At 64.2% G+C, this 12,500-nt stretch overlaps 1 protein-coding gene across 1 annotated transcript in view; it reads left to right on the forward strand.

Moving 5' to 3' along the window:
• Positions 1–12,500, forward strand: part of CACNA1S (calcium voltage-gated channel subunit alpha1 S) — a 55,846-nt gene that overhangs the window by 1,222 nt on the left and 42,124 nt on the right. Inside the window, exon 2 of the mRNA XM_070473808.1 lies at positions 228–333. Within this exon, the coding sequence (XP_070329909.1) occupies positions 228–333 (106 nt within the window). The remainder of the gene's footprint in view (positions 1–227; positions 334–12,500) is intronic.

Genomic DNA, 12,500 nt, shown 5'->3' on the forward strand with positions numbered 1-12,500 from the left:
TCTGAGATGGGACTCAAGACTGCCTGAGCATTGGAGCCGAGTAGCCCCCAGACAGGAGCCAGCGCCTCCGGGTCCCTGAACGTCTCAGTCACCCCCTGTTGGAGGAGGGTCCCCGCCCCCACCCCAGGAGCATAAGAGCCCGGCCTTGTGGTCCGCACAGACCCCCAGTGCACTCTCCGCTCCACCCGCAAGTCCCACGCCTCACTCGCTCCTTAACTCCGCCCCAGACCCTTCGAGACCATCATCTTACTCACCATCTTCGCCAACTGCGTGGCATTGGCCATGTACCTGCCCATGCCGGAGGACGACAACAACAGGCTGAACCTCGGCCTGGTAAGAGGGTGGTCCTTCCCCTGCTGGCCATCCCCCTGCCCGCGCCCGGTGGGGGATGCTGGAGCTTCACCCCACCCCCCGGGAGGATAGAGACCCCTGTCCCCGAGACCTGCGGGGCGGGCTGAGCAGCTCTGAGCTCCGTAGAGAGGCCTGGCTGGGCTGGACTCCGTCGGGTCAGCAGCCAGCACTGAGCGAGCACCGCCGAGCCAGCTCCGTGCTCAGCGCTGAGGCAGTCCAAGCGCAGGCTGGAAACGAGTGTCCGGACTTGGAGCATTTCAGAAGGGAATGAGTTTGCTAAGAACAAAGATCAGAGAAAATGGGGGCGCTGTGGGCTCAGGGGGCTGACCTCCTAACAGACCTGAGACAGGCAACACTTTCCTGATTTAGAAGCCAATTTTTACAGCCTCAAGACAAAGCAAATTCCTGCTGGAAGGTTGCTGTTAGGTGACTGGTTAGGGAGGGCTTCCCAGCTGTCACTAGGGGTAAAAACTCCCCCTGCCAAAGCAGGAGGTGTGAGCGACATGGGTTCACCCCTGGGTGGGAAGATCCCCCGGAGGAGGGCATGGCAACCCGCTCCAGTATCTTGCCTGGAGAATCCCATGGACAGAGAGCCCTGGGGGGCTAGAGTCCGTGGGGCCACGAAGAGTCGGACATGGCTGAATTGACTTAGCTCACACGCACGCACGATTGGTTAGGGTGCAATAGGGTGAGCAAGGGGGTCAGCATTTTGGCTTAATTTGGAGTCAGGAAGCTTGTTAGTGATGATCAGGGGGCTTTGGCAAAGGTTACAAAGGGCCTCGGTCAGCCTCGGAGGTGACCTTAGTTCTGGCTCCACTTGTGTGGCCGTGGGGCCTCACGCCTGCAGCCTTGGGACTCACTGCTGTGAGTGAGCTGTGTCCCCTGCAACACAGTTCCTAAACCAGTCCCATTTGACAGATGCAGAAACTGAGGCTTCGTAAGGCCAGTAACGGGGCTGGATGCTGACCTCCCTTCCCCTGGATGTAACTCGGAAGAAACTTGCTTCTGTGGAGCTTGCTTTTCTGGGAGAGTTTGTGTTAGCGCCATGTTCCCTTCAGTCCAGCACCCACAGCGCGTCCACAGGCCAGGAAATGCTGCAGCTGGAGGGGGTTTTCCAGGGTCAGGTTGTCCTGGCTCCTCCCCACCTCAGCCTGTTTGTGATGAGAAAACTGAGGTTTGGAGAGGATAAAAGATGGACTTACCCGAAAACCAGGTCATAGTCAAATTGCCCAAGTGCTTATTAGATGCTCAGTTCCGCACTAAATATTTTGCATTATTGTCTCTTTTACTCCCCCGTGAAGTCATTAGACCCATTCCAAGACAAGAAAGCTGAGACTCGGGGGGTCTGGGTACTCTGTTCGGGGCGCCCGCACATGTCCGTCTTCCCAGAGAGTCTCAGACTCAGGCTCTGACTTTCAGACTTGACTGGATCGCTGTGCCACCAACGTGGCGACCGCCCGGATGCCCCAGGAAAGCCCCTGGAGACCGTGGCCCCGGGCATCTACCGCCCAGGCTCCCGGGGGACAGGGCAGTGGGGGCCCCTCATTTCAGCAGGCTTTTCGGGCACTATCTCTGCGCGGTGGGCAGGAGGAAGCCAGGTGCATGCTTCCAGGGCCTGGAAAGACAGTGTCGTCTCTGCCTCTGCGTGGCGCCTGTCTCCACGGGACCCATCTATCTTCAGTTGGGGAGAAGCTGGGAGTCTTGAGCGTGTGCTTGGCGATAACTGGAAAAATGCAGACAGTGGGGTCCGATGTGGGCAAGGCAGGTGTAGGGAGGCGCTCCTTGGAGCCCTAGGCCCCTGTGACGGGTCCCTTCTCTACGCCCTGCGTCCACCCCGCTCTTCAGCGGTTTGTGTCTGGGGGCGTTGGTTCCATTCCAAGTCCCTAAGAGGGTGATGGCTTTGGAAAGGCGCTCCATCCTCCAGAGAGTGTCAGAGATCTTAGTGGGCACGTCACCTTTTGTCTTGAAACAAAGCAGCCCCCTCAGAAAGTCCAGACGGCGCTGTGGGCTGGGTGACAGAGCCTGCAAAGATGAGGTGATGCGTTCCCGGGAAGAACCGTGTGGGAAGCCTTCCCAGACAGCCAGCGCCACGGCAAGGGTCAGAGCTGCATGGGCTGTCGCTCGTCTGCAAGGGATCCCCCACTGTGATGGCCTGAGAGGCAGGGACGCTGACGGTCCCACGGCCGGCTCCCCGCTGAGGTCTCCCGGCCCCCTTGTCCATTACGTGTTCATCGTCACAAAACCGGCAAGAGGGAAGTGAGGGTAGGCAGAGCAAGGGGCAGGGGGAAGGAGTCTTTTTCTCTTCTTCCCATGATTGGCTGCTTTACAAGAATCAGAGGAAGGCCAGAGAACTCCTGTCCCCCCCAGCCATCCAACAGAGCCACGGTTAGGAACACCGTTCATTCTCTTGTTCATTTAACAAACATCTGTCACGTATCTGTTACGTTCCCGGCACCTATGGGGGACGGCCTTGTGAACCAGAGTTCCCGTCTTCACAGAGATCAGTCCAGTCCATCAAACAAGCAGTTAAAAGGACAGGAGATGTGCGGGGTCGGGGGCCATGAGCATGCTGTCCTGGAGGGAAACCTGGGCGAGCCATGGGGTCAGGGAGGCCCCAGAGGGTGGCAGGTCTGACCTGGGCCGGGAGGGCAGAGGCGGTGTCCTGGAGTGTGACCTGCCCGGGGTGGGGTGGGGGGGCGCGTGAGGGGACGATGTTCTGCAGTCATGGTTGCGTTGAATCATTTCATCACCTCGTATTTGTGTTTTATAAGTGGGGCCCAGCGGGGACAGGTGCACGCACCGGAGTTCGGGGCAGTGGCTCGCTCACAGGCCGGGATTCTGCCACCTCCCTGCCTTCCCTGCCTCGAAGGGCAGACTCTCAGCTGGGGCCCTGGGCCCCCTGGCAGGACCTGCCCAAGGTCCTGGGAGGGTCAGGTTTTGCCCATGTCCGTGTGGGGTGTCCGGGCAGCTGTCCCCCGCCGGGGCTGCCAGGACCATGGCCGGAGGAGCCCCGCAGGGTTCAGCCTGCCCCTCCCCTCCGCTGTCAGCGTACCCCTGGGGGAGGCCTGTCCCCCTCGGGCAGAGGCGGTGGGCCTGTGTACAGGGGGACGGCCAGTTCCGCTCCCCACCTCAGGCCGGGGCACAGCCGGGTCACGGGGTGGGGGGTGCCCGGGCGGGTCTGCACCCACCAATATTAAACAGGCCATAGCCCCCCACCAGGAGAGGCTGCCGGGGGAGCGCGGCAGGAAGGCATCCCAGAACCTTCAATGGCGCTTTTCCTGGACCAGGCCCGTGTGGGCACCATCCCCGGGCGCGCCAGCCCTGCAGCTGTCCAGAGGGATGCTGGGGCTGCAAGGATCCCCAGGCCCGCAGGGAGGGGGCCCCAGGCGAGGGCCACACGGACACAGGGCTGGGGGCATGAGGTGGAGACGTGAGCTGGGGCCGGAACGGCTCTCAGGCACCTCAGAGAGTGGGCTTGGGGCAAGGTGGGCAGCAAAGCCGTGTCTGGTGAACAGAGGCCTTGGAAACAGTGAGGGGGTTGGTTAGGAGGTGGGCTCCATGGACCCGGCGCCTGATGGGCATGGGATGGAGAGTGGAGGTGGGGAGGGAGGCGGGGGTTTCAGGGAGGGTGACGAGCAGGCATTCCCGGGGGAGGGGACAGCCAGGGCCACCCCCAGCCGCGCGGGTGCGGCCCGAGCCTTCCGGCCCTTGGACGTGCGGGGTGGAGCCCCGGGCCGCAGAGGCTCCACTCCGGGTGACCGCAGACTCCCAGGGGCGGGCCTCGTGCGGACCCAGGCAGCTGGCCCCGCGCTCGGGAGGGCAGCCCTGACACCTGCTCTGGGAACGAGCCCCCCCCCAGGAGGCCAGGGCCCCTCCGGGAGCCATTCCGGTCCCACCCACCAGCTCTCACCCAGGCTGATGGGCTGAGCTGGGGGCCCCGTGATGCTGTGTCAGGGGGAAGCCCAGGGTCAGAGCAGCAGGGGAAGCTGAGGCCCAGAGAGGCCCAGGAGGCCTGGGGAGACACCATGGTCAGAGGCCTGTGAAGGTGGGATCGGTACCCACGTACCGGCCACCGTGATGCCATCCCAGCCGGCAGAGGGGGCGTGGACCCTGCCTCAGCCAGGCTGGAGACACAGATGGCAGCTCAGAGAGGGGGCCCTGGGGCTGCAGCTGGGTGATCTCGGGCGAGTTGCTTTGCTTCCCTGCGCCCTCACCTGTAAAAGGGGTCAGCACCACAAACTTCCCCGGAGGTTCTGCATGAGCCAAGACCTTGTGGGTTGTGCTACCTCGTCTGTCAACACAGGAGCCTTTATTGTGCTGGGTCTCAGTACCCCTGTGGGGGCTTCCCAGCCACAGGGCCCTGGTCACAGAGGTGCGGCCCTGGGTTGTTCTGGACTCAAAGGATGTAACTTGTAGCGATGACCAAAGGATTGTCTCAGATGAAATCTTCCTCTTCACCCCACCCACGATCTGTGTCCGACCTCTTTAACCCTTTTCTTCTCCTTCCAACTTCTGACTTATCTGGACGGCTTTCCTGGCCTCCACCCCCTCCTCCAGCCGAACGCCATCATCACCATTTTCGTCTTGGGCGTCATCCGTCGGGCACCTGCCCTGTGCCGGGCGCTGCTGTGACATGCTCAGGGCCTCACCCCCCGAACGCCCGCCGCGGCCCCAGCGGGCAGCACAGTTCACTAACTGAGGCACCGCGCCCGTCCAGGGGGCGCTGCAGGGAGACCTGGACCCTTGGTTGGGCACTGCGTGTGGCTCCCTCCACGTGCAGGGGAAGGGACGCAGGGGGTCTCTGCTTCCCTGGGGAGTGGTCCTGAGCGGGGCTGGAGGAGGGGGCGTCCAGGACAGCAGCTCCCAGCCCCTCCCCAGGACCCCTCTCTCTAGACTGTGGAGTTGCTGCCACACAGGCCAAGGAGGATGCTCAGAGATCCAGCCCCACCCCCACAACCCCCAGAGGGCAGGCTGCTTTATGTCTGCAGGACTGACCGACCCTGACTGCGCCAGGTTCCCCAGCCTAGTGGAGGCTGCGGACATCGGTCACACAGGGCCAGCATGTGTCAGGGAAGCAGGAGGATGGAATAGACCCTGAGCCCTCCTGGGGCCAGTGGAGGGGCAGTGGGATGGAAGCCCAACTAGGACCTAGGGCGCCAGCCGCAGCCCAGTCCAGGACCCCGGGAGGTCAGCTCTGCCCCTCGAAGGCCCACCTGCTCCCTGAGGCCTGAAGGGGCCTGCCCCTGGGGACCCCCGACTGAATGAACGAAAGGAAACCTTTGGGAGTGTCTCCATCCAGCCAGGCCCAGACCGAGGGGACCCATGCGGAAAAACCATGGCGGTGGTGACCAGAGAGACCAGCTCTGGGACAGGCTAGAAATGTCACTTTACCTGCTTATCTGTCACTTTGCCCCCAAGCAGAAAGTATAGACATGACTGATTAAAATAGAGAAGGAACACATGTTATAGGTTGATCCAATGCACAGACATCAAGGAGGAGGGTACAGCTGGTTCAAAGAGAATTCGAGAAACAGAAATCTGTGGCCCTGGAGGAAGCATGACAGGCTAGGGTTGCCGGGTGGACCACAGCGGGCCAGCGTCCTACCGGGCGGCGGCGCGTCCGTCAGGGATGGTGTCTATCAGGCTCCTGTGGTGTCTATTTGTGCTCCTACTGGGCAGAGTCTTGAGGGTCAGAGGGACAGACCCCAGTCAGTGGTGTTCAGGGTGGGAAGCGGAGGGGCTCTCGCTGACAGTCTAGAGACTGGAGGGAGCGTGCGTCCCTGAGCATGTATCCTGGGTGTGTGTAAGCATGCATCCTAGGCATGTGTCCTGAGCGTGTGTCCTGAGCATGTGTCCTGAGCGTGTGTCCTGAGCATGTGTCCTGAGTGTGTCTCCTGGGCGTGCATCCTAGGCATATCTCCTGAGCGTGTGTCCTGAGCGTGTCTCCTGGGCATGTGTCCTGAGTGTTTCTCCTGGGCGTGTGTCCTGGGCGTGTGTCCTGAGCGTGTCTCCTGGGCGTGTGTCCTGAGCGTGTGTCCTGAGTGTGTCTTCTGGGCGTGCATCCTAGGCATGTGTCCTGAGCGTGTGTCCTGAGCATGTGTCCTGAGCGTGTGTCCTGAGCATGTGTCCTGAGTGTGTCTCCTGGGCGTGCATCCTAGGCATATCTCCTGAGCGTGTGTCCTGAGCGTGTCTCCTGGGCATGTGTCCTGAGTGTTTCTCCTGGGCGTGTGTCCTGGGCGTGTGTCCTGAGTGTGTCTCCTGGGCGTGTGTCCTGAGCGTGTGTCCTGAGTGTGTCTTCTGGGCGTGCATCCTAGGCATGTGTCCTGAGCGTGTGTCCTGGGCGTGCGTCCTAGGCATGTCTCCTGAGCGTGTGTCCTGAGCATGTGTCCTGGGCATGCGTCCTAGGCGTGTGTCCTAGGCATGTGTCCTGAGCGTGTCTCCTGGGCGTGTGTCCTAGGCATGTGTCCTGAGAGTGTCTCCCGAGCGTGTGTCCTAGGTGTGTGTCCTGAGCGTGTATCCTGGTTGTGTGTAAGCATGCATCCTAAGGCATGTGTCCTGAGCGTGTGTCCTAGGCGTGTGTCCTGAGCGTGTATCCTGGTTGTGTAAGCATGCATCCTAGGCATGTGTCCTGAGCGTGTCTCCTGGGTGTGTATCCTCAGTGTGTCTCCTGGGTGTGTGTCCTGAGTGTGTATCCTCGGTGTGTATCCTGAGCACACCGCTAGTGTCTACAGGGCAGAGGCCGGGGGTCTGCCCCGCCACCCCCAGTGCCCAGGACTGCCCCCTGCTGCCGACCAAGAGCTGTCCACCCACAGGAGAGGCCGGGCGGAGGTCCCGACAGACCCCTTGGCCAGGCCTGCTTGCAGAGGTTCCAGCAAGGACCCAGTGCTGATTTCCGAGGTCTGGAGGGTTTGCTGACACCAGTCAGGCTGGCCTGGGGCGGCCATGGTGCTGAGGGGCCGGCCGTCCCCGCCCCCATCCTGCGCCTGCCCTCCATCGGGCCCCTGACATTCCTGGGCTCGGGTTGCCGTCTTTTTATAGGGTCTGGAATGCGCCCACTGCCGCTCAGCTGCCCCACCTCCCCGGGAAGCGGCCCACGCTGGCCTAGCCCATCAGAGACCCTGGGCCAGCCGGGCACAGGGGTCTGAGCTGGGACCACGGCTCGGGGGTCTGGCGAAATGCCTGCCCTCTCCCACCAGGGGGCTCAGAGTTCCCCACGCTCCTCCGTGCCCCCCTCAGCCCAGGTGCCACGTGGGCACTGAGACGGCGGGTGGGCAGAGCCGAAGCTGCCCTGCACACCTGGCCCAAGCGGGTCGGCCCGGGGCCTCAGTGGAGCCCAGGCCTCAGGCAGCCTCGGCGCCTGCCGCCCCTGCCCTGTCTGGCTCGGGCTCAGATCCCTGCAGTCTGTGAGCCCCAGCCAGGGTGGGGGTACATGCGTGTGTGCGTGCACGTGCGTGTGTGTGCACATGTGCATGCGTGTGCGTGTGTGACTATAGCAGGACCTGGCGCACGAGCTCACTGAACCAGCGCGGCCGTCACCATGCCAGCCCAGGCCCCGTCTCCTGCCCACGACGTGGGGGCCTCGCTTTCCTGCCCCCCAGGTGACCGGGCTCCCCCACTGCGGCCCTCAGCCCTGCTGGCCTCCTCTGGACACACTGCTGACCCCCGACCCTGGTGCGGGCCCGCGGGAGCTGGCTCTCCTGGGAAGGGAAGGGGAGACTGGAGAGTGGGGGCTCAGGTCCCGTCCATGCAGGGGAGGGTGCATCAGGATGAATGCAGACACTGCCCTCCCGCCAGCGGGCTCTCCTCCCAGCCTGGAGGCTGAGGGGTCCTGCAGACACGCCCCAGGGCCTGCACTCCACAGGCCAGCTCCCTGTACGCCTGGGGCTGAGCCAGGGCAGGTGGGCCGGGGCCTTGCCCCTCGCCCCCTCGCCCCTCACCTCCGCGTAGGAAAAGCAGCAGAGTAGGGTGCCCAAGAGGTGCCCTCTTTGCTCCCAGAGGCCGACTTTGCCGGGGCCCCATGTCTGTCCTCCGGGATGGACGGAACTGGACCGTGCTTGGTCTCCGCTCACGCAGCCTGCGGCCCGACGCCGGTCTCAGGTGGCCCCGTCCACCCTCGAGGCCACAGCATTCTAGACACGTGCTTCCCCAGGCCATCATCTGCTGTCCCCGCAGGCAGCTGAGGAGGCAGGCGTCCTTGGCAGGGCTGCCCCCTGCTGTCTCGGGGTCCCCCGGTGCCCTCAGACGCTGCCGCAGTTCAGAGTACCGTGAGGAAGCAGGCCCTCGAACCTCCAAACCCTGGGCTGAGGCTCTATTTTGCTGGGGAGATGGTTGCTCCCTTCAAGCCCTCCCACACGCCGGGGTGGGGGCTTTAGGAGACAAAGCTCCGGACGTGCCCCCTACCTCTCCCGGGGCAGCAGGCCCAGCGTCTGCTTGGGGATCACACCGGGGAGGATGTGGCGGGGAGCGTCTTGGAGCCGCAGCGCCCGGGGGCCAGCTCCAAGTGAGACCCCACCGGTGCCCCCTGCCCACAGGCTCCCTCCATCAGCCAAACTCGCTCTGGCCCTGACAGTGAATGACTGTGACTGGAAAAGTGGATTGCCCCACGCCCACCCCAGTAAGATTTGTGTCCGAACAGGCCACAGCGCCTGGCCCCTAAGGGAGGAGCCTCAGGCCTGGGGGTCGGGGATGACCCGCCGACTTCAGAACTCTGACAGGAGCTACCCAGCTCCATGCGCCCTGCCCTGGACAAGCCTGGGGGCCTTGGAGAGCCCAGAGCCCTGCAGAGCCCAGAGCCCTCCAAGGGGCCGCTGGCGTCAGGGCTGCTGGCGTCCAGGACCGCTGTTCTGAAGGCCCCAGTGTGGTCAGACAGGGGAGCTGAGGCCCGCAGATCCCCCGAGGGAGCCCCACCCTGCCCCCATCTCCCCTCAGAGCCCAGGGCCTTGGGGCACGGAGAGTCAGGCCAGGATGGCAGACCCTTGGAGACAGAGGCAGCGGCTGGTGGGGTGCGGTCTGAGCCTCGCCGTTCCCAGCCCAGGGCTCCGACGCCCCCAGGAGCAGGTGCACGGTCTGTGGGTCAGGGTCGCAGAGCAGGCCTACCTCCAGCCAACACTGACCCTGGAGCCCCAGTGAGAGGCCTGTCTGTGCAGAGACGTTTGCTAGTTAAGGCCCTTCCTCGATGGGATTTCCCTGGTCTCTCAGTGGCAAAGAATCTGCCTGCAATACAGGAAAGCCAGGTTGGACCCCTGGGTCAGAAGGATCCCCTGGAGGAGGGCATGGCAACCCGCTCAATGCTCCTGCCTGGGGAGCCCCGGGGACAGAGGAGCCTCGCGGACTGCAGTCCACGGGGCCGCAGAGTTGGACGCGACTGGAGCGACTCAGCACACGCTGTGGGGAGCTGGTCTCGGCTCCCGCTCAGACGGGCTTGTGGTCTCGCCTGGGCAGTGCCAGGGCTCTGAGGCGGGCACTGTCTCCCTGCATGGGCATCGCAGATGGGGTCCAGCATCCCTTCTCAGAAACGTAGATGGTGAGGCCTCTGATGGCTGCCTCTGAGGCATGCGGCATCAGGGATGGATTTTCTGCTGCATATTCATTCATCAAACATTGCCTGAGGCCCTACTGTGTGCCAGGCGGTCCTGCGTGCTCCAGCACGGAGCTTTGCAGACGACCTGTGAGGCCAGCGCCGTCTGTGGCTGGCGCGTCCCGGCCGCCGCAGTCTGACGGGCGCTGCTCCCCCACAGACCTCGTCGGCAGCGCGCTGTGTGGGCTGGCCCTGGGGCTCGCCGCGTGGCTTCCGCGAGCTTGGCCTGTGACCCGCCTGCGTGCCTGGGGGTAGCGTGCAATGCTCTGACGGTTCCCAAAGGCCACTTCTGGAGCCTGCGTGGCTCCCACTGCAGGCGAGGACCGAGGGCCGGCACCGGGGACACCGACGACCACAGATGCCCACGCGGCCGCTGGGTGCCAGACACAGGGGACGGGGCAGCGGCTCTGGGCGGTACAGTCAGGCGGGTGGATGGTCAGGAAGAACGAGATGGGGTGTGGCAAGTGGGGACGGCTGCAGACAGACACCCGAAGCGGGGCAAGAAGACAGCCGGGGGAGGGGAGGAGGGGTCCTGGGGCCCAGTGATGACACTGGAGTTGGGGTCCCTGAGAGAGAAGGCTGCAGTCCTGGGCTCTCTCAGAAGGACAGTCCTGGCAGGGGAACAGCAAAGGCGGAAGCCCTGAGCCCCAGTGCCTTCATCAGGATTTGGGGGGAGGCATGCCTGGCGTGGGTGGGGGTGGAGTCCCCCCATGAAACCTCCCTTCGCCCCCCACAGCAGAGACTCAGGGACACCGCCTAAGGTGACCTTTGCCCACTCCTCAATCCCTTTGCTGATGGGGACCGCTGCCGAAAAACCATGGGCAGCCCCGAGCTTTGGGAGGCGTGGGGGCACAGGTTGTGTGAGTTTGGGGGCAGGCGGATCAGAAATCACCAGGGTGCAGAAAGGTCTGGACGTGGTGGGTGCCGGGGCCCGAGGCAGAGCGGTGGGAGGCGTTCAGAAGGAGCCAGGCAGGAGTCCCGCTCAGCAAGCTGGTGCCATCGGCGGAGCCGGGGACCCCGTGGGGGAGCAGGACCTGGGGGGCCCTTCAGGCCAGAGGCGGGACACGCGGGGCCCAGCCCTGGCCGCCCCCGGACGCGACCGCGGACCACGGCTCCATCAGAACCAGCGGGGCGGTGCAGGGGGACGCAGGCACAGCAGATGGGAAGGGGGCGCAGGGGAGCAGGCAGCCGGGGAGCTCCGGGAAGGCTGGCCTCCGGGGCCACCATCACAGACGGCTTCCAGGGTGGTGCTCAGTGAGCCCCAGGGGGAGAGCCAGGGCTGGGGGGCTGGGGGTGACTCCATGGGACCCCATTCCTGTGACGAAGGAAGGGGCCCGGCCCCCTGCCTCCAGGGGGGGCGGCGCACGTGTACACAGGGCGCCCACCCAGAGTTCAGCAACCCCACGCGCTTCAGGGCCAGGCCAGGAGCTGACGGCCGCGGCCCCTGAGAGTCCCGTGGCCTCGACGGGCGCCCTAGTGGCCAAGCAGAAGCAGGATGGGCAGGGGCAGGTGCAGGGCCCCACCCCCGGCGCGTGGCCGCCGCCCAGCCCGTGAGCTCTGCGGCTATTCTGGGCCCTGTTCTCCCTCCGCTAAGCCCACTTCTGCCCCCGGGGCAGCAGCCGCTGGAGGGTTTAAATGCTGACTTGACTTCACTCGCTGCTCCTGCCTGCCCCCTCGGGCTGCCGGACTCCCAGAGGCCTGCCCTGCAGGGCCGGGACCCCCGCCCCCTCAGCTCTGCTGTGCGGCCCCCGCCCTCGCAGGGAGCCGCCCCGGGCGATGGCCCCAGTTCCCGGCTGCTTTACTTAGCTCAAGCACAGGCCCTACACAAGCCCTTCAGTAGGATGGTGCAGCCTTGCCTTCCAGTCCTACAGTGCCATTTTCTGGAAGAAGGAGGAAGCTTTGGGCTTACAAGTTGGTGGAAGAAATGAGGGGCCCGTTGAGGAAAGCAGGCTTAGCCCATATGTGCCTCAGTTTCCTCCTCTGGATGGAAGGGGAAATCGTGCTTTCAGGAAAATGCTCTAAATACTAAATGGGAGGTCTCTGCGACCGGCTACATGTGAGTGAGCTGTTGGGGACCTTGCCTTCCACAGCAACCCTCTTGGAAGTTAAAGTCACTTCCCTTCTGGGTCGTTAGCCAGGCGGCCCTAACGCAGCGACGGCTCTGCCGGTGCTGGCCTGGTGGGGGCGGGTGACCTGTGGGGACGCAGGCGTGGGTGGTGGGGCTCAGGCCTCCTTGGGGGTCAGCTCCGGAGGACCCTGTCTGTGCTCCTGAGGGCGGTTGTGCAGGGCTGTCCAGGGGTCTAGCCTGTGGGGGGCGCGGGGCGGGGGCGGGTACAGAGCTCTGAAGCCTGGCTCAGAAGACCTTAGTGTCAGCCTGGAGCCCTGACAGGGTGAGCTGCTACTTTGGAAATAGCTGCTTCCTGGGCCCAGGGACAGGGAGGGGTCACTGGGCGGGGTCAGGAGAGGCCTGGAGGAGCCTGCCCCCTCCACGGCAGTGACCCCGCAATGTCCCCACCATCTGTGACGGCGCCTGTGCCCGCCGAGTGGTGCCTGTCAACCTTGGATGTGGGCA

Source organism: Odocoileus virginianus, chromosome 11 (genome assembly GCF_023699985.2).
Source record: "Odocoileus virginianus isolate 20LAN1187 ecotype Illinois chromosome 11, Ovbor_1.2, whole genome shotgun sequence".
Lineage (NCBI taxonomy): Eukaryota > Metazoa > Chordata > Mammalia > Artiodactyla > Cervidae > Odocoileus > Odocoileus virginianus.